The sequence below is a fragment of the Candoia aspera genome, chromosome 2, assembly GCF_035149785.1.
Source record: "Candoia aspera isolate rCanAsp1 chromosome 2, rCanAsp1.hap2, whole genome shotgun sequence".
NCBI classification, from domain to species: domain Eukaryota; kingdom Metazoa; phylum Chordata; class Lepidosauria; order Squamata; family Boidae; genus Candoia; species Candoia aspera.
In genome coordinates this window covers 252,278,377-252,300,710 of record NC_086154.1, presented here as the reverse complement: position 1 = coordinate 252,300,710, position 22,334 = coordinate 252,278,377, and the positions used below count along the sequence as shown (strand labels likewise).

Here is a 22,334-nt window from a genome sequence, read left to right as displayed (position 1 = left end):
TTTTTCAGAAGTGGTTTGCCATTGCCTGCTTCCTAGGGCTTAGCAAAAGTGACTGGCCCAAGGTCACCCACTTGGCTTCATGCCTTAGGTGGAACCAGAACTCACAGTCTCCTGGTTTCTAGCCTGATGCCTTGACCACTACACCAAACTGGCTCTTATAATTTATAAATAATAGTCATGCATTTATTATTTTTGGAGTGTCTATTAAATCCCATGTAAAGACAAGGGGGTCTGAAGAACCTCAGACAGCATGCTCACAGCTACAGATAAATATTGACACTCAAGACTTTTGTGTGTGGTTTCTATACATGGTATTTATATTGTGATGGTTCAAATGGGAAAAAGAAAAGATGTCCTGATTTGAACTGTGCATCCACCCATGTTCTCCAACATGATGATCTGAAACAAGGCAGCGCAAAGGCCCCGGCCCGTACAGTAGTGGTGCAGTGTGGCGGGCATGGCGGTGGTGGCTAGAGCTAGGCAGCAGGGGCAGCTGACGGCAGTGGGTAGCCAAAAAGGCAGAGATGGGGGGAGATAGGTGGGTGGGGGAAGTTCACGAGGAGGCAAGAAGGCAGTCCCTTACCTTACTGAGGCTCGGGGCTGGAAGGGACCGAGCTGGGAGTGGCTTGGATCAGACTGGTCCTTGGTTAATGACTGGTGGGATTCAGTTAACAATGGCAACGGGGACTGCTGGGATTGCTGTCACTAAGCAATGCGGTCACATAACGTTGCATTTTATGACTGCATCACCTAGCAACAGAAATTCTGGTCCCAATTACCGTCATAACTCAAGGACTACCTGCGGATCTAAATGGTTAAATTACCATTACATAAACAAGTCTCCAACATCAAATAGGAAGTTAAAGCATTCTATGAAGAGCGGTAAGATCTCGTATCTCATTCAATTGTACTAGCTCAAGGGTTTTCAAACTTTTTTAGATCATGGAATCTGTTAGTTAAAAAGGAAAAAAAAATACTTTCAATGCCCTGATCTCTTGTAAAGCTCTAGTGGTAGAAAACTGGCTGTATTCCAGTGAATTTTTCTTCCCCCTTAGTTTTGTATGGAACCCATCAAGTTCTCATGGAACCCTAGAGTTCTGCAGAACAGTTTAAAAACTCTAAACCTAGTTTCTCTCCCAACCACTTGATTCTCACTAACGTCTATGTCCTGTTGTTCCAACATTCAAAAGAGTTGGTCCTCAAACTTATCCCAAACAGGTTCAAATCCTGCTTGACCAATGCTTCCCTATTAAGCTGGGTATTCAGTATCAGAATAACATTCAGCAGCAAGATTTTCAAACCTTTGGGATTATCACACAATTTATCAAGAAGCCGCTGGCTATGAAAAAATTCATAAAGTGAAATAACTAATACATGGTTAGATAACTTCCCCTTTGAAATCTGGTTTTCACTGCTAAATTTCCCTTTGCCTCCTATCCAACCAATAATCGTCTCTGGTAACTTCAAACAAAAGTTCTCTTCAGCACTAATCCTTTGCAGAACAGACTTCCCAATCAGTCTAAAACTTTATAAAACTTCAATAGTCTTGTTACTATCTCAGGCCCCTCTGAGCCCTCTCCAGCTAGATCTGGAGTTAAACAACAACTACAGGCCTATTCACATTTCAGACACAGCAGAATGGTTGGTACTATGTATGACGGCTTGCAGGAAACAGCTGATATAAGCAGAAAGTATGAAACTCAAGAGATCTTCCCACAAATGCTGCTCTTTCACAAGCCAACTGTGATGCTCCTGGCAGTTTGAACTTGAACAATATTGTTCATAAGCCTAAGATCAAATGAAAAAATGAAATACATTTTCCTACCACTTCTCTGCCCAATGTAAATTAAACCAGACAAAATATAGTACTTTCATAAATATGATTTACATATAGTCCTGCCTCAGTCCTCAAGGAATTGTGTTAGAAATGCAACAGTTTTAATTTTCTGATGAGACAACACGCAATTGAGGCATACTTTGCTGCTTATCCTGGTGGCAATATGTGTACAAAAGTTATGGTTAAGGTTAGGGTTTATTCACATGAACCTTGGCTAGATCAAACAACAATATATTGTTTCTTGCTATAGAGCTGAAATCTGGGGATAGGGAAAGAGAAGAGAGAACAGTAGTCAGCCTTTTAGATTACTTCATGCAAACTAGCTAAACCTGTGGTTTAGTATTCCCCATGACATGATTTTCCCCTAACACCCTTACTGATATAGAAGACTAAATAAGAGTATCCTTCATAAGAAAAACATCTATAGACTCAACGGAAGTTTTTTTTCCCTTGAGCACAGACTTCATTATGAATGATCAAACTACTTCTACCTACGGTATTTCCAAATATGCTGTGCTTTTACAGAGAGAAACAATACATTCTGTGTGTGTGTCTATTATTGCTCCAAGGATCATGACTACTGCATCTTCAACACAGTCATTCAGCAAAGTGGATTTCTTTCACAAATCAATCGGTGCATAAAATTTTTTCCAATCATAATGCAGCTGTGTGGCATATCCCAAGCCATCGACTCCTTTTGAAATAAATACTGTTGTCTAAATAATATGACGATTAATTATATGACAAAAAAATACCTTTGGAAATGTTTAATATTAGGAACCAATTCATAAGCCATTTTTTTTTTCTGTCAAAAGGCAAGCCTCTGAATGATTTCCTGGTTGGCTAAGATTTTCTAGAAATTGGATTTTCCCTCCTCTATGAATATTTTAAAGAAGTCACTTATAGATGCCTTTTAATGCAAGAACAGGTGTGAGCTCAAATTCCCTCAGCAACTAATATCAGCTCAGCTGAGAGAACAGCAGTAAATTCTTATTTCAAAGCTAAACTAAGTTCATCTTGATAAGGGCTGGAAGCTCATTAACCATTAAAATGCCATATAAATGCTATTCTAAAAGCTTTTTTTCTGGTTGGATTTTATCTGAATTTGCTGTGCAGAAATATAAACATGGAGAGGAACATGCAAATAAAGCATCTGTGCACCAAGGGTGGCTATGCTCCTTTCAGACAAGGAAGTCAGAATGGTTTTGTGATTTGAACTTTGCAGTTTAAGTCACAAGTATTAGATACAAGCTTCTACAATTGTGCTAGTAATTGCAACACTGTCTTGGCTTGAAATTATGATGATAGTGCAACATACACTCTATGTAAATGTCTCTCTGTATGTACATTTGTGTATGTGTCTTTATATGTAATGTATATGTAATGTAACATAATGCAATGAGATCTCCTTTATCAGTTCTATACATGGCAGTTTCAAATACTTATAGCCCAAAACTATAATCTTAAAATCTCTATTGGGGCATAATTATTGACAAGCACATGCAAAGGATTAGTTGTATCTGTTTACATTTCATTTGTTTTAATGTAAATATTCATAAAAGCAAGAATTTTTCACTTGTTCAAACATAGCACCAAAAATGAGGACTTAAATGAAGTTACTTAGGAACTTAGAAACTTTTAAATGAAAAGTATTTCACATATGCTGCTTTATCCTGTACCTTTATCACAAGGAATGTAGCTGAAACAAAAAATAACCAATTTAAAATGTTCAGATTTATTCTAAACAGAATACACTGGAATGTAAGCTTCATTAAATGCTATGTGGCATATAACATTAGTTTTGGGTCTGGTATGCTTCCATATCCCTTTTATACAACAGCTAGAACTTTCCCAAGTAAATTACAGAATCACAGAACCATAGGGTTGGAAGGGACCTTAGAGGTCTTCTAGTCTAACCCCCTACCCAAGGCAGGAATCCTTATACCATGGTTCTGAATCCATCTGCTATTTTGAATATCTTTAGTAGGCTGTAGTGTTAAAATAACTTTAACCACAAATGGGAAGAGAAAGGAAGAGGCAGTTTTAAACTTGACCAGCTATTGACGGAAGAAGGCTGGACATACTTCTAGAAAAGAAATGTATGTGTGCGGCTGTTGAAAACAGTGGTTTCTACATGAAATGTATCTTATTTCAGACAGCACCCAAAGTAAATCATCAGAACCTCCCAGGATTCTATTTCCACTACAACAATGCCTATGGAAAACCCAAAAACCAGGTGTTAATGCAACTGCTCTTCAGTGCTCTTGAGCTCCAGCACCTGGCAGTCAGTAGCATACTACACCTGAACTTAAATAACATTTTATTAATAATTTTAATTGATTTGAGGTGGTATTATATTCAGGGTAGTTGGGAGTTTAACTGATATGAATCTAGTCTGTAAATAATACACAGTCCAGAACAAATACAGTACTATCCCCTAAGTACACCTGTTATATAATCTCTAGATAATCTAAACCACCCGAACTCTCCTAACTTCTTTCGAGAGCAGCGATTTCATGTGATCCAGTTGAGAAGTTGCCACCACACGGATGACAATACCTAGCCAGAAAGGGGTACCACTTCAACTAAAAACAATACTTAGGTACTCCTTATCATAGCTGAAGCCTAGAGATAATATTGCTCAGGCCAATTGAATTTCCAGTTGTGAACCTATTTGAGAATGTAACCTACCCTAATACACTAAGAAAATCTCTATTTTTTCCTGTTCACTCAGCACCACATAAACACCCTAGCTATTTCTTACTCTGGAAATATAGCAAGTAATACTGAACTCAGGCCATTTTCAACCCATTCTCTATTCAATCTGAAAAGACCATCTAGTTAGAGAATAGTTTAGTGTAAGAGTTAGGCCAAAGTTCACCATCCAAAAACACTCATCAGATTTCTATCATCCACCCAAATCAACAATTTCAGGTTACAGATATCATGAATAATAGTGCTATTAAAAGTCCAGTGAACGACGGGGAACACAGACATACGAGAACTGTTAAGTGCTCAAGAGACTGGGAAGCCATGTTTACTCTGATGTAACAAATGACAGCCCACTTAGTTTATATACAAATTTAATTTTGAACCAAATCTACAGAACAACGGTTTAAGTTCTGTTCTAGAAATCTGATGGGATTAGGAATAGCTTTCATCTGTACATACCATTTAATTATTTTGAGCTCAGGCATTACTGTTTTTTATCTGTTCCTCAGATCATCAAAAAGCTGGAGAGAGAAGCAATTATAGGCACCCAGAGTCTTTTGGAATGCGGTGACTATAACCAATCTAATAAATAAATAAATAAGTGTAGCTCAGGGCTGATGTCTTGCATTGCTGGGTTTTCCAAATTTGGTTTTGGAGCCGCAGGACTTTCTAGCAGAGCAAACATTTACCTAGTATGGCAATTAAATGTCTGCAACCCCAAATCTCGGGAGAATTTCAAGAACACGATACAGGGTTCTTCTAAGCCATTCTAACAATTCTCTTGTTTTGCCTTTAAAAATGGTTCTTTGAGATTCATCTTCTGCCCCGCCTTATTGTTTTGTTCATTAGTCCAGCACGAAAACTTTAATGGCTTTGTATTTATGCACTTTGAGTTGATGTGCCAAATTCCTTTTCACTGGTATACAGGATTTCTGTTTCCCAGGTGTTTGGAGAAACAGAACTCTGAAAGCTGCAATGTCTCCCAAGGGTCACAAAAGGGACAAATCTTTAAAACCAAAGATCTTCACAACTTGCTTTTGGTAGCCAGCTTGCCAATAGCTCAGTCAACCTGTGATTCTCTGAACTGGTGATCCTAAGGTTTTTTTTTTCAGTTCTCCAAATTTTAACTGCCAAATATCCAAAGTTTAGCTGCCAAATGATACCAGCGGAGTAATCTTGACATCTGTTATATTCCAGTCCAGGGATACATGAACAAATCAAACATTTATTTCTCTAGAACTACCCAATGGTTCAATAGAGGACTAAGCAGAATTCGGTTGTCACAGGACTTCTTTACAACTGACCTAGTAGTTACATTTAAACAAAACCATTCAGGTTTTAGTTAAAGGCTCATCAGTAAAGACATAACTGAGAAGAAAACAACAAAATAACAGACAATTAAACAAATTCTATTTACTTTTCACACATCTACTTCAGAAAAAAATGCATGGCTATAAACAATTTTGCAACCGAACAGTACACACGGAGGCATCTTTTTAATTATTATTGAAAGGAATTTAAAATTAAAGATAACAAAAAAAGTTAATTGCACCATTCAAAGTGCAAATGTTAGAAGCCCTTTCAATATTAGCTTTACTCCCAGAATAAATCACTTTGAAATTAGTGCACATGTCCCCACTTCCTTCTGAATAAACCTACAGGACAAGTTTCAGTATGGTTTCTTACTCCAGAAATATTTAGGACCATTATGGCAGCATCTTCTATGAGCTGTATAATTTTTATGCCACCATTTTGGTTCCTTATAAAGCAATGTGTTTTGTGCAATTCTTCTCAGTACTTCAGGGTAGGATATATAATAAAAACTTAAAGGTTAGCCAAATGGAAATCTTCATATATCAGGAAAAAGAAAAGGAAAACTAAGAAAATCCAAAATCCAAAGACAGCATATCAACATGTCACTCACTGCATCACAGCTTCTAACTATACAATGTAGAAATAAATACAGTAGACTCTCAGTTAACAGGAACTCAAGCAACCGCCACTCTCAAGCAACCAGCACAAAAATCAAACTGGAAAAAAACTGGCACTCTCAAGCAACCAGAAAAAAAAAGGCACTCTAAAGCAACCGGCAAAAAAAATCTGTCTCTCTCTGCTGCCATCTAGTGGGTATTAGGGTTTAATAGTAACTCTCAAGCAACCAGAAACTACATTTACCCGGCATCTACCCCATGGGTGCCGGTTAACCGAGAGTCTACTGTAGCTTCAGCAGGATATGATTTAAATCAATATATAAAGTTTATTAAAAAGCAGATTCTGCAACAAGCTACCCTATCATACAACTTAAAAATAAGGATGCTGAAAAATATTCCTGTAGGAAAACTCTGAAGAAATTAGAAAGTATTTTTTTTTTCTGGTGGAGGCCTATTATTTAAATAGTAGATAAATCTCCACATATTAAGTGTTCTGTTTGGTGAAAAGAGACTGGGAACAGGAAACATTGCTGAAGACATTTTCTGCTATAATCTAGACTTACCAAAGGTATATTTTGGGGTGGGATGGTTTAACAACAAAATAGCCCCTGAATCTGGCTATTACCAAAGAAATAAAGTAGTAGGTACAGTGATCTTTCTTTTTTTAATCTCTATATAGTTTCCAATTTAATTTTATTCGATAAAATTTATAATCTTCAAACCAGATTCCATTACTGAATGGGGAGGATTACTTTTTATTTATGCTATTTCCTCTCTTTATTGAATATTCAAATGTTATTGACAATCAAGAGGCCACACTATTCCTCTCATTTAGGAGAGTGCAGCTGAGAAGAAAGCATTTTCAAGGCTTCACCTTCACATGGTGCTAAGTTAAACTCAGGCTAGCTAGAAACCCTTTGATGCAAACCAAACCTAAATATTCCTGCTAGGCAGACTGAGCAGAGGAACTGAATTATAATGAACCACCAGCTGTCACAATATGACCACAGTAACCAAATCAAAATATCAGCCACTAGCCCAGATGAGATTCAAAAGGTCAATGTATAAAGCCAGCAGCTTTCTTCAAGATCACCCGAAACCTCAGTCTAAATCCTAGCAGTGAAATGTTCCATTAACCCACAGGGGGTATAGAAACAAGTTGCTATATATTGGTAAATGATTTAATGTACTAGCGAGATAACCTAGGCAGATAAGAACTCACAACGGAGACATCTGAAAATTGAACAGCAAATCTGGAATGGCATGTATCTGTAGTAATACATTCTGCCTCCTATATAGTACCAGAATACATGGAAAAATTCTCACAGGCTCCACTGTGCACCATTGATTTATCCTTCAAAATGGAATGCAGTTGATTGGGAGAACTATCCACAGAAACCTTCAACAATTTGGAAATGCGATCTGATTTTGGCCATAGTAAATAGAGTTTAGCTCATTCCCACAGCTAATTATTTCATGGCTTGAAATTAAAGCCAATATAAATTTCATCTTGCTTGGTTTCCAATTGATTTTAAAGCATTTGAAACTGAAATTTGCAACGTACACCCACAGTTGTCACACAACTTCAAGGATTTTTCAAGGATCCTCTGTATATTTCCAGTAACCACTGTCTTAATTATAAACTGATTGCCCTGCCCATCCCCTTTGTCTGAGTTACTCTTCAGGTCCAAAAGGATAAGAAAAATAAATGCCTCTTGAAGCATGTCAATTTGTCTGGGTTTTAAAATACAGATTTATATGAAATGCGAATAAAAATTCAAACATAAAGGTATTTGTGAGGTTGAAAATTGGGTTTTCCCCAGCCAGCATTATTTCCTGCTTCCCAGCAACTTTCTTCAATGCATTACCCACACATATTTTCCCAAACCATGGCTTCATTTCACGTGGAAGTAGCTGGGCTAATGTGTGCATGAATGTGTAGGAGGTAGAGAGAGACACTGCTTCAAGTCAGAATATGAACTCAATTTGAAAAAAAATATACAGTTTGTCAAGCTGAAATCAAACTTGGTGCCAAAAACTAGAGCAAACAAATGAATCTGTGTACCTTGGTAGAAGCTTTACTAAATGGGAAAATGATGGAGAAATTCTAAGACATGCAAATGCTGGTAGACACACAGTGGTAGTATGCAGTCTGTTGCTAAGAATGAACGTTTGTTGAAAGAACCAGAAAATGGCTGTGTATAAGAACCCACATTGCCCACATTATTATATGGAAGTAAGAGTTGGGTATGTCAGGAGAAACATAAAAGTAGTCTGGATGAAGGAGGAATGGGGTACTCGTTGCATCTCAAATAAGAAAAGATGGGGCAAGAATGAATGAGGGCTGAATGAATATGGATTGAATACAAAACTAAAAAGTATGTTGAGGTGGTTTGGACATACAGAGAGAATGAATGAAGATCAAACTGCAATACACATGGTAAGTAAACAATAACCTTGAATGGTTATTGTTACTTTAAATGGCTTAAAAATTTCTAAATAAAATAGTTAAAGCAATGGACTAAGATATATTAAAACACGGGCTGTCAATCTTAATGTATGTCAGGGATGAATTAGATAAGTGGTTCACTTATCTCTGGATGAGCTGTATCTGAACTTTACTTCTGGAAGATAAGGATGACGACTCCTGGCTTAATTATGAGCAAACCTATGGTTGAGAACTTTTTTTTAAAAAAACAACACTATTTTGAGGGCTGTATGAATTTCAGCGAGAATTTTATATTACTCTCATGCTCAGTGAATGGACTGAGAACACCTGAAGCAAAATTGCTGAAGTGGAACAACCATCTCCTCCATCTCTGAATATTAAATATTAAGAGTCTAAATCAGATAACTTCATTTAGAGAAATCGTATTTTCCAAGCTTTGACAAATATATCCAGAACCACCACCAAAAAAAAAAAAAATCTAAGCCAGTATGTCAAATCACTGCATCCACAGATGTGTGTGAAATATTTGAACGAGAATGATTCCCATAATTACCATTGTTTTAATCCTCATCCTTCTTTTAAATAATAAAGCATACCCAATAGGGTTTAGGATATAAAACAGTTCTTAAAATTATCATGCCTGAGTACAAAAGAGCTTTGCCTGATCAAAGACATCTCTCCACGGCCTGTGTAAAATCATCTTTCGACAAGTTAGCTTTGGGAGTTAAACAGTTTCTCACTCACTGATCTCATCTTGTAGACATTTCTGTTACTTCCAGGTAAACTCTCTAGCCTGCCACACAGTTGCACTCAGTTCTAAATCTCTTTGAGATGGCAAATGTAGCGTTTCATAATCACAAAAAGACCGTGTTTCAGACCAGACAGCTTATCTTACAGAGGTAAAGGTTTCCCTTGACATTAAGTCCAGTCGTGTCCGACTCTAGGGGGCGGTGCTCATCTCCGTTTCAAAGCCAAAGAGCCGGCGTTTGTCCATAGACACTTCCGTGGTCATGTGGCCGGCATGACTAAACGGAATGCCGTTACCTGCCCGCCAAAGCGGTACCTATTAATCTACTCACATTTGCATGTTTTTGAACTGCTAGGTTGGCAGGAGCTCAGACTAGCAACGGGAGCTCACCCCATCACGCGGATTTGAACCGTCAACCTTCTGATTGGTAAGCTCAGCGGTTTAACCCGCAGCGCCACCGCATCCCCCTGTCTAACAGAACAACACCTTTATTGGGGCCTTGTACACAGACAGGACACTGTTCTCTGGCACAGAGCATTAGTTAACGTTGCTGACCATATTTAAATGTTTGAGACTCCCTTCCACTGAAAGTAAAGATTACTTCCTGTTACATATCTGGTATCCTGGTTGGCGGGGGAGCAGGGCGGGGAGGGGGGGAATGCTCTAGAGAGGAAGAAGTCCATATTTGCTTTTTCAAACTTTCACCCCAATCTACTGATATTTTGCACAAGAGGAACTTCCTTCATGCAATCTTCCTTCATCCCCACCTTCTTTAAATGTACTGCAATTCAACTCCAAACATTTTTAGCCAGCATTTGTCCCGATGGCTGAGGATAATAGGAATTGTTCAGCATGCACCACATTTGGGAAGACTATCCGAGCCTATAACTTCTGCAGACTTTCTGCAGGGGGGCTCAAGATAATCTTGCAGCTATCAACGATTCAGCAAAGTGATCAACTCTTTTAACATAAGCAAACAGGTAGAGAAATCCAGCTGTAATTAACAAAGAAATCTTAAACTCTACTAATACAATGTATAGACTACATAAGAAAATTCACTGGTTTCAATGCAGATACACTTTATTGCGTTAACTTATTTGTGAGAACCTACAAGACTCACACATACTCAAGCATTTTTAATCCTTAAAAAGACTAAAATAAAACAAAATGCGTAGAATACAGGGATACAAAACACACCGGTCATTTTATATCAAACAATCCTGACAGAACTAACAAATAGGAATAAAGGATTGTTTTCAGCAACTACAAAAATATAGTATTTTAGATTTCCAAATTAAATTTGGAACAATTGTTATATAAACCTGTGTGCTGTTCCTTCCTCCAATAATTCTAATCAGGATGAAGTGACTTCACATTTCAAAATGGTATGAAAGTCTCCCCACCCCACCAGAGCTAAAAAGAAAATACTCAATTATACAAAAGAAAGCATAATTTTCTTGACAAAAATGTTTTACAGGCCATAGTATACTTTGTTAAAATAAGCCAAAATAAGATGCAATAAACCTTAAAAGTTGCAAAAGCTACAGAGAAAAGGTCAATCCTGAAAGCATCACTCAGCACAGTGGGTTTCACAGAAGACCATGATTACATGTAAAGATTATATTTACACTGCCTGCAGTCAAATCTAATAGTGTGAGTTAAGAAGGGCGGTTCAGAATTTCTTTGCTTTTGTTGGCTCAAACCAGCTCTTTGAAATGGCTGTAGCTACATTACTTGTGTGTGACTGCACACACATTACTGCAAGCTTCAACACTGTCTCACATGTTAAACAACTCACAAATATTTCCTAATAATAAAAGACAAGGAATATTTCAGGGGCATATATTAGTCCTAGAATGATATATCACAGTTACAAGTCATTGCTTTCTTTGGCTCAGGTTCAGTTGTTTGAAACCAAGGCATCTCAGTTAGTTCACTGACAAGTGCAAGTAGAAGGGTGTGATCTTGGCCAGAGAAAAGGATTAGTAATACTTTTACATCATATATTTATCTTAACCTAACTCATTTATCACACATGATTAAAGAAAAGCTGCTATCTGCACTTGCAAATAATTAAAGACTTTCTTTTAACAGCCAGAATTATTACTACAGAAAGTGATCCTTGTAAAAGAGAATGATAGTGACCAAGCATTATCCAACTGTGAGGGCACACGCTTGCCAAATACCACAGACTGTCAGAAGTAGACATGGTCAGACTCAGTGTAGAAGCTTGCAGCCCAGAGACTCAAAGTTCCTATCGGCAAATTCACACTGTCACACAAAGAAAACAACAGTTTCTCATTGCTGATAGAGAACCCTAAGCATCCATTGGAACATTCGTTTGCATTCACTGCACTATATTTCCAGTTTTTTCATCTGGAGTTTACAATATGCAATCATAAAAATAACATACAAATAACTAACATTTTACAGACGAGGTATACATTTGTGAATACAATAAACTCAAATAGAAATAGAACTGCAATAATAATACCATCGCTCCTTCTCATAAATATAAGTCACATTTCAAAACCATGAAATTCAACGTATGAAAAGTAGATTGGCATAAATTAAAAGCAAGGTGATATATCCAAGGACTATGCCAAATGCTGCAGAAGCAGTCTTCAGTTTACATAACAAAAGTTTCCTTCTCCCCCTTCCCCTTGCAATATTCCCTGTTCTTTCCTTCAAAACTTCTCCAGAGAGTCCCTAGCTTGCCCACTGGTAAACGGATACAAGAGGATTTAAGGCCTGTTTAAAAGTAGGTATGAAGGAGGTCAGGCTACAAGCCATGTATTTGCAGATACTTATTCTAAGCAAAATATTTGCAATCTTTAACACGGACATCAGTTTATTTTATAGCATAATTAGCATTCCTGGAGATATTTTAGAATGTGATGCTACTGAAAGGAATACTATTTCAGTTCAAAGTAAAAAGCACAAGCAATTATAAACATTCAACTGTAATAGAAACATTAATTTCTTCTTACTTTGTACTCTGGAATTCACAAAAGGAGGAGATAGATTGTCATGTGATCCAAGGTCCCTGTTTGTCATATGTTCATAAGAAGTTCCATCTCCATAGTTCTGTAAATAAATTGGTAGTGGTTTAAATGAATATACACATGCAAACCTCTTAGATATTTCCCAGTCATTATAACTAGAAAGACACTTTTTCAATGGACTGATTAAATTTGCAGATAGTTATTCTAATATATTAAAAATCTGTGCTCATATTTATGTTAATAACTCAAATATTAGCCAGTAAAAATGACATTTTCTATCCTGTCAAAAAGATGGAATTGTGTTTTGTTGCAGTTACAGTCTCAAATAATGAAAATGTGGGAAGTTAAGATTATACGTTTTATTTAAGGAAACATTTGAATTTCCAATACAGGCTGCTCCAGGCTACCCTGGACTGAAATTAATTTGTTCGTGCTGACTCTTTCACTGTTTTTTCATTGTTCTGATGTACTAATTTGCCCATGCAATCTGATTTGTTTTAAATTCATTCTACATTTATTCAGATCAATCTTAGTTAAAGATTTATATACTGAAGTTTATAGTATACATGGTACTAGAGTAAGAAGCAATGAATTTATGAACTTCTTATAGAAAACAAAGCAATATTACATTTCCTATTTTACTCTAAAACATGGCTCAGCATTTCTTCTGGGCGGAGTTTGTTGATGTTCTTCAGAACCTCATAATCCACAGAAAGCTCTCCATACCTGTTTTCCCACAATTCCAAAATTTAACATTTAACAGTATTCCAGATATATCAGTACATGTATCATCCACCCAACAAAGCCTATTCAATAGGGAGTTCTGATAGACAGTGTTGCTACAATCAGAGGGAGCAAGATAATAAATTCCATTTTCCAATGCCTACTTCATGTAAATCCCATTTTGAATTAAGTCTACAGAAAAGCCATGTGTTTCTACTTTGGTGAGATTACAAATGATATTTCAAATCCTTCTTTATTTTAGCCTCAAGTACTGGGAAGAGTAGTACGAGATGGCAAGGCTATTGAAGAAAAAAAATCCACATGAGTCAGAGCTATTACTACCAGTAATTCACAAACTGTGGTCCACATAGGTCCAGAAGAAGGTCTGCCATCCCAGCCCCCACTACGCTGCATTCACTGTCAAAAATGAATCAACAGCTGACAACTGGTTCACCGAAGCATGCAAGGAACAACGTAAGTACTAAAATTCAGAAATCAGACAGTAGTGTATAGGTCTCAAGTGCAGTTATGAGTGTGCATGTGCTGTACGAAGTGGAACTCTAATTTTCACACAAGCAAGCCAAAAAAGAAAAATGTAAATCAGAAATATGATGACAAATATCTAAAAGCAGGATTTTAGTAGGCTGGAGATCCACTTGCTCTGGGCCTCTTAGTAATCAAAAATTTCTACAGAACATTCTTGATCAGCAAATTTGTACAAGGTGTTCTTGGTATGTTGTGGAACACATAAAATAATTCAGGTAATACATCCATATTTAATTTAGAAGAGATATTTTTAATGCAAAAGTTGTTTTAAGGGGGCTTTAAAAATATCCCTTTCAATTCTAATCATTTTTAGTCACCATAAAATGGTAAAGGGATCGATGGCCCTGGCCCTTCTGGACCTCCATAAAGCCTTAAAAAAACTTGGTTCTTCCCTAGCCATTGGGTGAGAACATGGGACAAGCCCATGTAGAATGAAAGAACTTGACTGAGATATGTGTTGGTCGCCTAAATCAATTCTGTTATTATTTCTGTAATTCCACTTCTTTTTTTTTCTGTTCCAAATGTATAGTATATTGTATTGCACTGATTGCATTACATCTTATTCTGTTTTAATTCCTTGTTTTCATTCTCTATAAATTGTAGATTGCCCGCTCAGCAAATTGGGCAGCCATATTATTGTGTAAAATAAATAAACGTGTGAATTCTCATGCTGCTAAGGATAAAAAGGTAGCAAGATGTGTTTGTTTAACTGAGTGGTTCCTGCAATTCTCACATTTATTTGATGGCCCACAATTGCGGAAAGTTCGAGAAGCGTTCGATCTAGACCTTGAAGAGTTGAAAATGCAATAAACAAAATCTCTATCCAACAATAGAGGTTCACTTTTCAGATACATTTCTAATAGTACGGTACAGCAATTACCAGCAGGGATGATGTGTTAGTAAGATCCAATTGCCTTTTATATTTTATATTAACTGCATTGTAGGGCTGTGCAGCGCCTTGGATTCAAAGGAAAGAAAGGTGCTTCAGAGCTCAACACTTACCAACGCCTTCTTAAAGCAGCTGCATCTTTTCCCAGGATTGCATGGCAGCAAATGACATGTTTGGCTAAGGAGTTGCTGGCAGATGTTGTATGTGCTCCATAAAGCACCTTTTTCCTTTTGAATCCCAAACATTGCATAGTCCTACTGTATGGCTGTTAGGTGCCTTGAATCTCATGTAGACAAGAAAGATGAAGTGAAATAAAGAGAAGGCTTCAAATGCTTCCATTCATCACGTGAAGAAAGTTTTATTTACTTTTAGTGTTTTAAGTATTATGCATCAGATAAAAGGTTTAATATATAAAAGTACGGTAGCTGAAAAATTGGCTTTGTTTTCTATATCTGCTTGCTGCTGTCTAATGGTCATTTGGAATTTTTCAGCCGAGATCTGGTAGCTCTATATAAACAGACATCAATGTCAGATGAGGATGATGGTACTTTTGGGTGCAGCTGCAGTTCTAATTTCTGCCAACTGTCACAAGAACTTTGATATTAATATGTTACACTTCCTGAGTCTATTGCATATTCTTAGTGGGAATGAATATGTGATCTCTGTAACATGAGAAGAGATAGTTTTAGTTCATCAGCATAATGCATTTGAATGTCAAGCTGACAGTTGAAGCCATGGATTGCAGTTGGTAAAGTGGAAGGTTCATAGGTGATTTGAACACCACAGTCAGCAGCATACCGTTAAAAGACAGTGGATATCTCCAACTCTTTAAATCTCCCAAGTTTTAAAGGTTCAGGCATCATTTCTTGGCAAAGCATAGTATCGTTTGAGTGTGTCCACAAAATATAAAAAAGGTATTTTTGTAAAAGAAAATGCAACACATTATATTAAAGTTAGGGGAACTGCAATCACAGCTATCTATGTGCTAAATTAAGACAGAGTGAGGAAGTTGAGAATACCCTTAATGGAATGATAAGATCTTTTTTTCAAAAGATATAAAATTGACTGGATTTGCAAACTGTTGCCATACCATCCTAGAAAAAGATGAATCGCATCTCAGACTCCTATTCTTGCAGCAGTTGTGCCATGCATGTGGCTTACTGTATTATAACATTTAGCAAAACCTTTCAAATGGTCGAGTTACATATCGATAAGGTCAAAGAAGTGAAATGGATAGTAGTTACTATTCTTACTAGAATTCCTTTACTTTGGGCTTGTAACAACAAATGTGCACCAATTAAATATACTGTATATTTAAAAATAGTTCATATATACTTTTGAAGTACTGGTTTCTTGGTATTACACAGTGTCGTACTTTAATTTTCTTTTTGTTCAATAACTATTTTGAAAGATATACACACTGACAGTAATGGTGACAAAGGTAAGCTAAAATAGAAAGTTAAAGTAACTCCTAGCATCCAAAACCTTCATATTACATATTTTGTCCTGGTAAATAAACATCTGGAAAACTACCTACAACAAATGAAAAAACCAACAGCCAAAAACAAAAACAAAAAAAAAGGTAAAGAAGAAAAAAAGAAAATCCAGTCAGCTTACAAACCAGAGAAAACTTAGGAAATGGATCAAAGGATGATAGCAACAGGCAAGGCAACGCATTTAATGAAGTTTCTTACTGCCTGTTACCAGGATCAGAGCAGGTGTCAAATTCAACTTTGAGATCAGATAAGAATCTAAAAAAGCAATTCTGGGAAGAGGCTGCTCTACAGCCAAATTTGCAAGTTCATTTTCCTATGCAATCAGGTGCAAAACTCACATTTAGATTTTAAATTTGCATACACAGGAAGGCTGGTGAGGGGAAAAAAAGATTAGATGTACTTACCCTGGATGGACTAGGATGTCCTCCATTCCCCCAGGACCCTGAGCTAGTTCTGTCTTCTACATCTAGGGACAAAAAAGTTCTTTAGGCTTTATTGCAATAATTCTTTCCTTTTGTAAAGGCACTTTTAAATTAATGTTTCAAATTAATCTCCTGTTGCCTTTAATTAAGAATCAGGCACAGGGCTACCACAATGATAGTGGCTTCTGACCCAACCACTTAAATTAACTCATTTAAATTCACAGCAGAAATGAACTGGACCCTCAGGAACCGAAGGTTTGCACATAAAAATTATTCTAGTCATTCAGTCTTTCAGAAGTGGCTGGAAGTCACTGACTCAAGTTGAACTGAAATCTAGCACAGAAATGCACAGACTCAAAAATAATACCAACGATACTACAAAACAAATAAAGTAGAAAAATTTAAGATATAGTGTACTTAGATAAACATTTTGCTTCCCAACCCACTTTCTAAAGAATATTCCTTCTTAAAAGCAGATTTCAGACACTGATTTGGGGAGCATCTTTTCTGAAGAAGAAAAGCAAAAATAGATGGGTAGGAACTACTGTAATTCAGTAGACAAAGTTCTGGTTGATATTTTGAAGATCAGCCACAAGAACACCATTTTGGAAAGGCTGCCAATTTTTGAAGCAACCAAAAAAGCATTGGGATGGAAATGAGGATTATCTACTCTGGGGATAGAGCACAGTGATTTATGGCTGACTGAGGTACACTCTGTGACAAAAGCCATTTTCTAACTAAAATATACATTTTTTAACTTCAAAAGATTAGTGCAGATACCTATATTCTGTAAATTACAACCAAGATAGTCTTTTACCAGAAAATACAAGGACTGTGGTAAAAGTAAAAGGACTCTGTTGAACATGATAAAAGCCATCTTCAATCTGTCCTAGTACATGACCCCTTAGAACCTACTGCAGATACACAGAACACAACCTGGAAGCCGTACTTTTTCATTTGGCTCTATCCAGGATGGCAGAAGGAAGCATCCAATGATGCCACGAGACCAAATATTTCAGACCTTTTTATTTTCCCATCTTCTGGGATGGAGGTGTTGAGAGGCAAAATTGTGTTTCAGGTTTGGCAGAAACAGGGCATTATGAGCAATAAACCGTCCTCAAGCAATGGGGTTGCCCACCCCTGACCTCCAGGCTGGATCATAGAGCTATCAGTTTCAAAATATAATTAAATAGAAAATGACCAGCCATGTAGAAAACCTTTGAAAATGGGGGAAAAAAATCATTAAAAAAAATGAGTAAATAAAATAATGTAATAATTCTAGGGAAACGGTGGTGGGCAAATCTCTCCAGAACACTGAATGAGACATTCTGCAAAATGGGGGCTTCAACCAGCTAAGTGGGGTCTAATTCCAAAACAGCATGATTTAATAGACATTATTTGCTTGAACTCTTAAGTACATTGATGGATTAGTAATTGGTTAAAGCATCAGAGTGGCATAGTAGATGAGGTGCTGGGCTAGGGATAGAGAGATCCAGGTTCATATTCTACCAGAAGTTTGTTGAATGTTCTTGGGCCGGAGTCACCAACCTACCTCACAGGTTATCATTGTGGGGGTAATCTAAAAGGAGATTCCTTTATAAATGTGTAAGATAAGAGGCAGAAGCCTGCACAGCAAAGGTATCAGTTATGTCAAAAACCACCCATCTTCAAGTCCATGAAGTGCAAGATAAAGTCCACATAAATGTGGAAAAGCTGTAATGGGTTTAAATTGCTGTATAAGAGGGAACTTCATTCTTGTATGAATGGAAGGCAATCAGCTATTCAATGTGGCTTCATTCTTCATCTGCAATAAATATACTTTTAGCTGTGCCATGTTGTGCATCTGAAAGAGTTCTGAGTTATAAAGACTACAAGCCAACTAAAGCTGTGCCAAGTCACTGGTTGGAGATCTCAGCTGAATTCTGGTCTGAAGGTCTGAGAAAAAGTTGTCATGAGCTTCTGGAGAGAAGGTAGGATATAACTCTTGTTGTTTATTCGTTCAGTCGCTTCCGACTCTTCGTGACTTCATATATATATAACTCTAGCAAATAAATAAATCTAACAAATACAGGACAGGAAATAAAGAAAAAAGTTCTGCAAGATCATCATATGCTTTTTTTAAAAACCAATAATTTTATTATTACGTTCATATCCCATCTTTCCTCCGAGAACTCAGGGCAGGGTCCTGTGAAATTAAGTTACCCTGAGAGGCAAGGACTAGCCCAGACTCAGCCCATGAACTTCATGGAGACTTGACTTTGGTCTCCTCAGTCCAAGTTGAGGACCACCAAATTATTTTGTGTGGACAAAACAAAGGTTCCGCTAAGTTCTCTCCAAACTTAAATAATAGGCACTATACTGGACAATGGGCTTCAGTGTAAATAAGCATAAAACAATGCACACTGGAAATAGCTTTGCATATAGCCTGATGGAATTAGAGCTGCTAAGAAAAGAAGAAAAAAAAGAATTTCAGGGTTAAGGATCATTAAGTGAAAAAAAGTGCATACACACACACACACACACACACACAATCTTTATATAACATACTGCAACTATATGTGGTATAGTTGCTGCTACAACCCTAAGGAATATTGCTGATCTGAGAAAGATTCAGAAAAGTACAACCAAAATGATGAATGGGTAACAGATATATTAGCTATGAATTTCAATAAGCATAGCCCTAACACACCTGAAAGGCACCATCTAAAGAAATACTGCTGAAATGGGAGAATATTTAAGGACAGAGATTTTGGGAAGTTATAGCTGAGAATTAAATAATAATAGTAATAATAATTAATATTCAGTGCCTATGGATACTGGTGAGATGTATGGCTCAAAACATACCCTGCGGGTTTTTCTTTTTTTAATCTCTTCCCTGACCCAGGATATTAATCCTATTAGTTCTGCAGATATTGGCTTGACTTATTACTTCCTATGGAGAAGTGTCTGTGTCCAGAATTTTGTAGAACCATGAACCAAGGCCACAAGAATTCTATGTTTGTATGCTGCTTTGTTCCACATTTTCAAATACTTTGCAGAAATCTGGAATAGGTTTTTAATCAATCTTCATTTATTCAACCTTTTCCAGAATATAAAGATGAAGAGGGGGAAGAAATGTTTTCACACAAGAAATTTTAAATGGCAGATTTGTTATTTTCTAGTTTTACTGAGTTAGGCCACCTGAAAAGGAAATACAGTAGTTGCTTTAAATGTAACTTGAGATTCTTTGTGAGTAGTTAGACAGTGCCTTGTGTGCCTAAGGATGGGCTATGGCAATTGTATCAGGGCTCAAGGGAGAAAATAAACGTCCCTCAGCTCTAACGTCTAACGTAGAGTCCAGTATATATTTGTAGCACATTAAACACCACAGAAATAGCTTGCCCAACTGTTCATTAAAAATGTATTTAAATTCTCCAGTGATTAACTAGTTAGGCACCAATCTAGCAAAGTAAGAATAAGGTTGTTGTTGTTGTTTATTCGTTTAGTCACTTCCAACTCTTCGTGACTTCATGGACCAGCCCACGCCAGAGTTTCCTGTCAGTCGTCAACACCCCCAGCTCCCCCAGGGACGAGTCCGTCACCTCTAGAATATCATCCATCCACCTTGCCCTTGGTTGGCCCCTCTTCCTTTTGCCCTCCACTCTCCCTAGCATTAGCACCTTCTCCAGGGTGTCCTGTCTTCTCATTATGTGGCCAGAGTACTTCAGTTTTGCCTTGAATATCATTCCCTCAAGTGAGCAGTCTGGCTTTATTTCCTGGAGTATGGACTGGGAGAATAAGATTAAATATAGCTAAAATTCACTAGGGCTTTTTAGCTATAAGAATAAGATTAAATATAGCTAAAAAGCCCTAGTGAATTATTTTTCTACCGTAATTAATTCTAAGGAATATAAAGAACATCATACTAAAGTAAGAGAAGGCACTGAACAGAAATATTTTCCTAAGTGGCACTTTTGCTCTGGAATGCTCTTGCTCCTAAGATTCATAATTGTTGATGATAACACTTTTTAGACACCTATTGAAGATCTCGCTCTTCACCCAGGTATTCTCTGCATAAACGTTATACATACATACTTTTCTTTCACTTTTTAAATTGAATGGGCCATTTTATACTACAGGTGGGCCTCATTTAACTACCACTCATTCAGCGACTGTTCAAACTTATGACCATGTTGAACAAGTGATAGTTACAACCACACATCATATATACAGCCATCACAGTATCCCTGCGGTCAAGTGATCGCAATTTGTGACCTTCCCTGCCAGCTTCCCACAAGCAGTCAATAAGGGCCCAGCAGGAAGTTGGATGTAGCACTCATGTAAGGTCCTTGCTTAATGACTCCCGTGATCTTTGTTTAGCAATGGCAACCGAGACTGCCAGAACTGCTGTCGCTAACTGGCATGGTCACATGGTTTTTCGACTTACAACTGCATCGCTTAACGATGGAGTTTCTGGTCCCAATTAGCATAATTATGCAAGGACTACCTGTATTTTATGTCGCTTGAATGTATTCTTTTTATCTGCCAACTGCTTCAGAATTCCTAATAATGCAAACTGGTACTCATTTAATGAATCAAGTGAAGTACCTTTTTCTTCACTGAACTGTGAATAGTCACTGTACAAGGCAGTCACTAAATGAGGACTACCTGTAAATGGGTGAAGAGAAAGGGGGAGACCAAGACAGCTGTGATTGGGTAAAGTTAATGAAATCCTTGAGAACACATAAGTGAGAATTTTAAAAAACAAATGCAGTACACATAGTAGCATATGGAAGTGGTAGAATATGGATAGTTTGCAGGGTATGCAGAGGTAAATTAATGGTTTTGGTGTAAATTAGATTGAGATATATTTCCTTTTATTTTCTGACTTTATGCCTTTTACTCTTTATCTTACTATTTCTTACTCTCCTTGGGTGTTTTGCATAACACTGCTTACCCTCAAGGGAATAGGATGATCACTATGTAAGTATATATTAAATCTGTCTAAATTACTAACTCCACACATTTTCACTTTATATTTCTTTTTAGGCAAAAGCTTGTCATTAATTTATTAAAAATGAAGGCTACAGTATTATCTGACATTGATTCATTTTGAACTATATTAATCCTATTAATACAAAAAAAAACCCCTCTAAAAATCATCAGAGCTAAGCATGTAAATGATATAGAATATGAACTGAACTTACAAATGCAGCTAGGAAGTTGAATTATCTCTGCCATGTATTTGAAACTGAATCGTACAATTGAAGAAGCGGTTTGCTTTCACCAAGATTTTTCTCCTTGTGTTTTAATGGGTTTGCTTGTTAACGTTGTGACTCTCTGCATCACCATTCCTAATTTATTTATTTATCTGTTTGTTTGTTTATTTGATTTCTATAGCTGCCCATCTCAGCAAGTGACTCTGGGCGGCTTACAACAATATCTTCGTGAAACATTAAAATGCTAATAATGTTAGAAAGACATTCCAGGTAAATATTTAATTATGTACTTTTTAAAAAAGGGAATCGTTTAAATGACAGATCAGATCAACCATTGCATTGTTAATTAGACACAGCTTTTTAAAATCATGGGTGTTA

General features: G+C 36.9%; 1 protein-coding gene across 7 annotated transcripts in view; it reads right to left on the bottom strand.

The window, feature by feature from the left end:
* Positions 1-22,334, bottom strand: part of TCF4 (transcription factor 4) — a 363,342-nt gene that overhangs the window by 231,065 nt on the left and 109,943 nt on the right. For all 7 annotated transcript variants that reach the window (XM_063295805.1, XM_063295804.1, XM_063295799.1 and 4 more), the window contains 2 exons: positions 16,741-16,802; positions 12,668-12,764 (listed from right to left, as the gene is read on the bottom strand). In XM_063295805.1, coding sequence (XP_063151875.1) covers positions 12,668-12,764; positions 16,741-16,802 — 159 coding nt within the window. The remainder of the gene's footprint in view (positions 1-12,667; positions 12,765-16,740; positions 16,803-22,334) is intronic.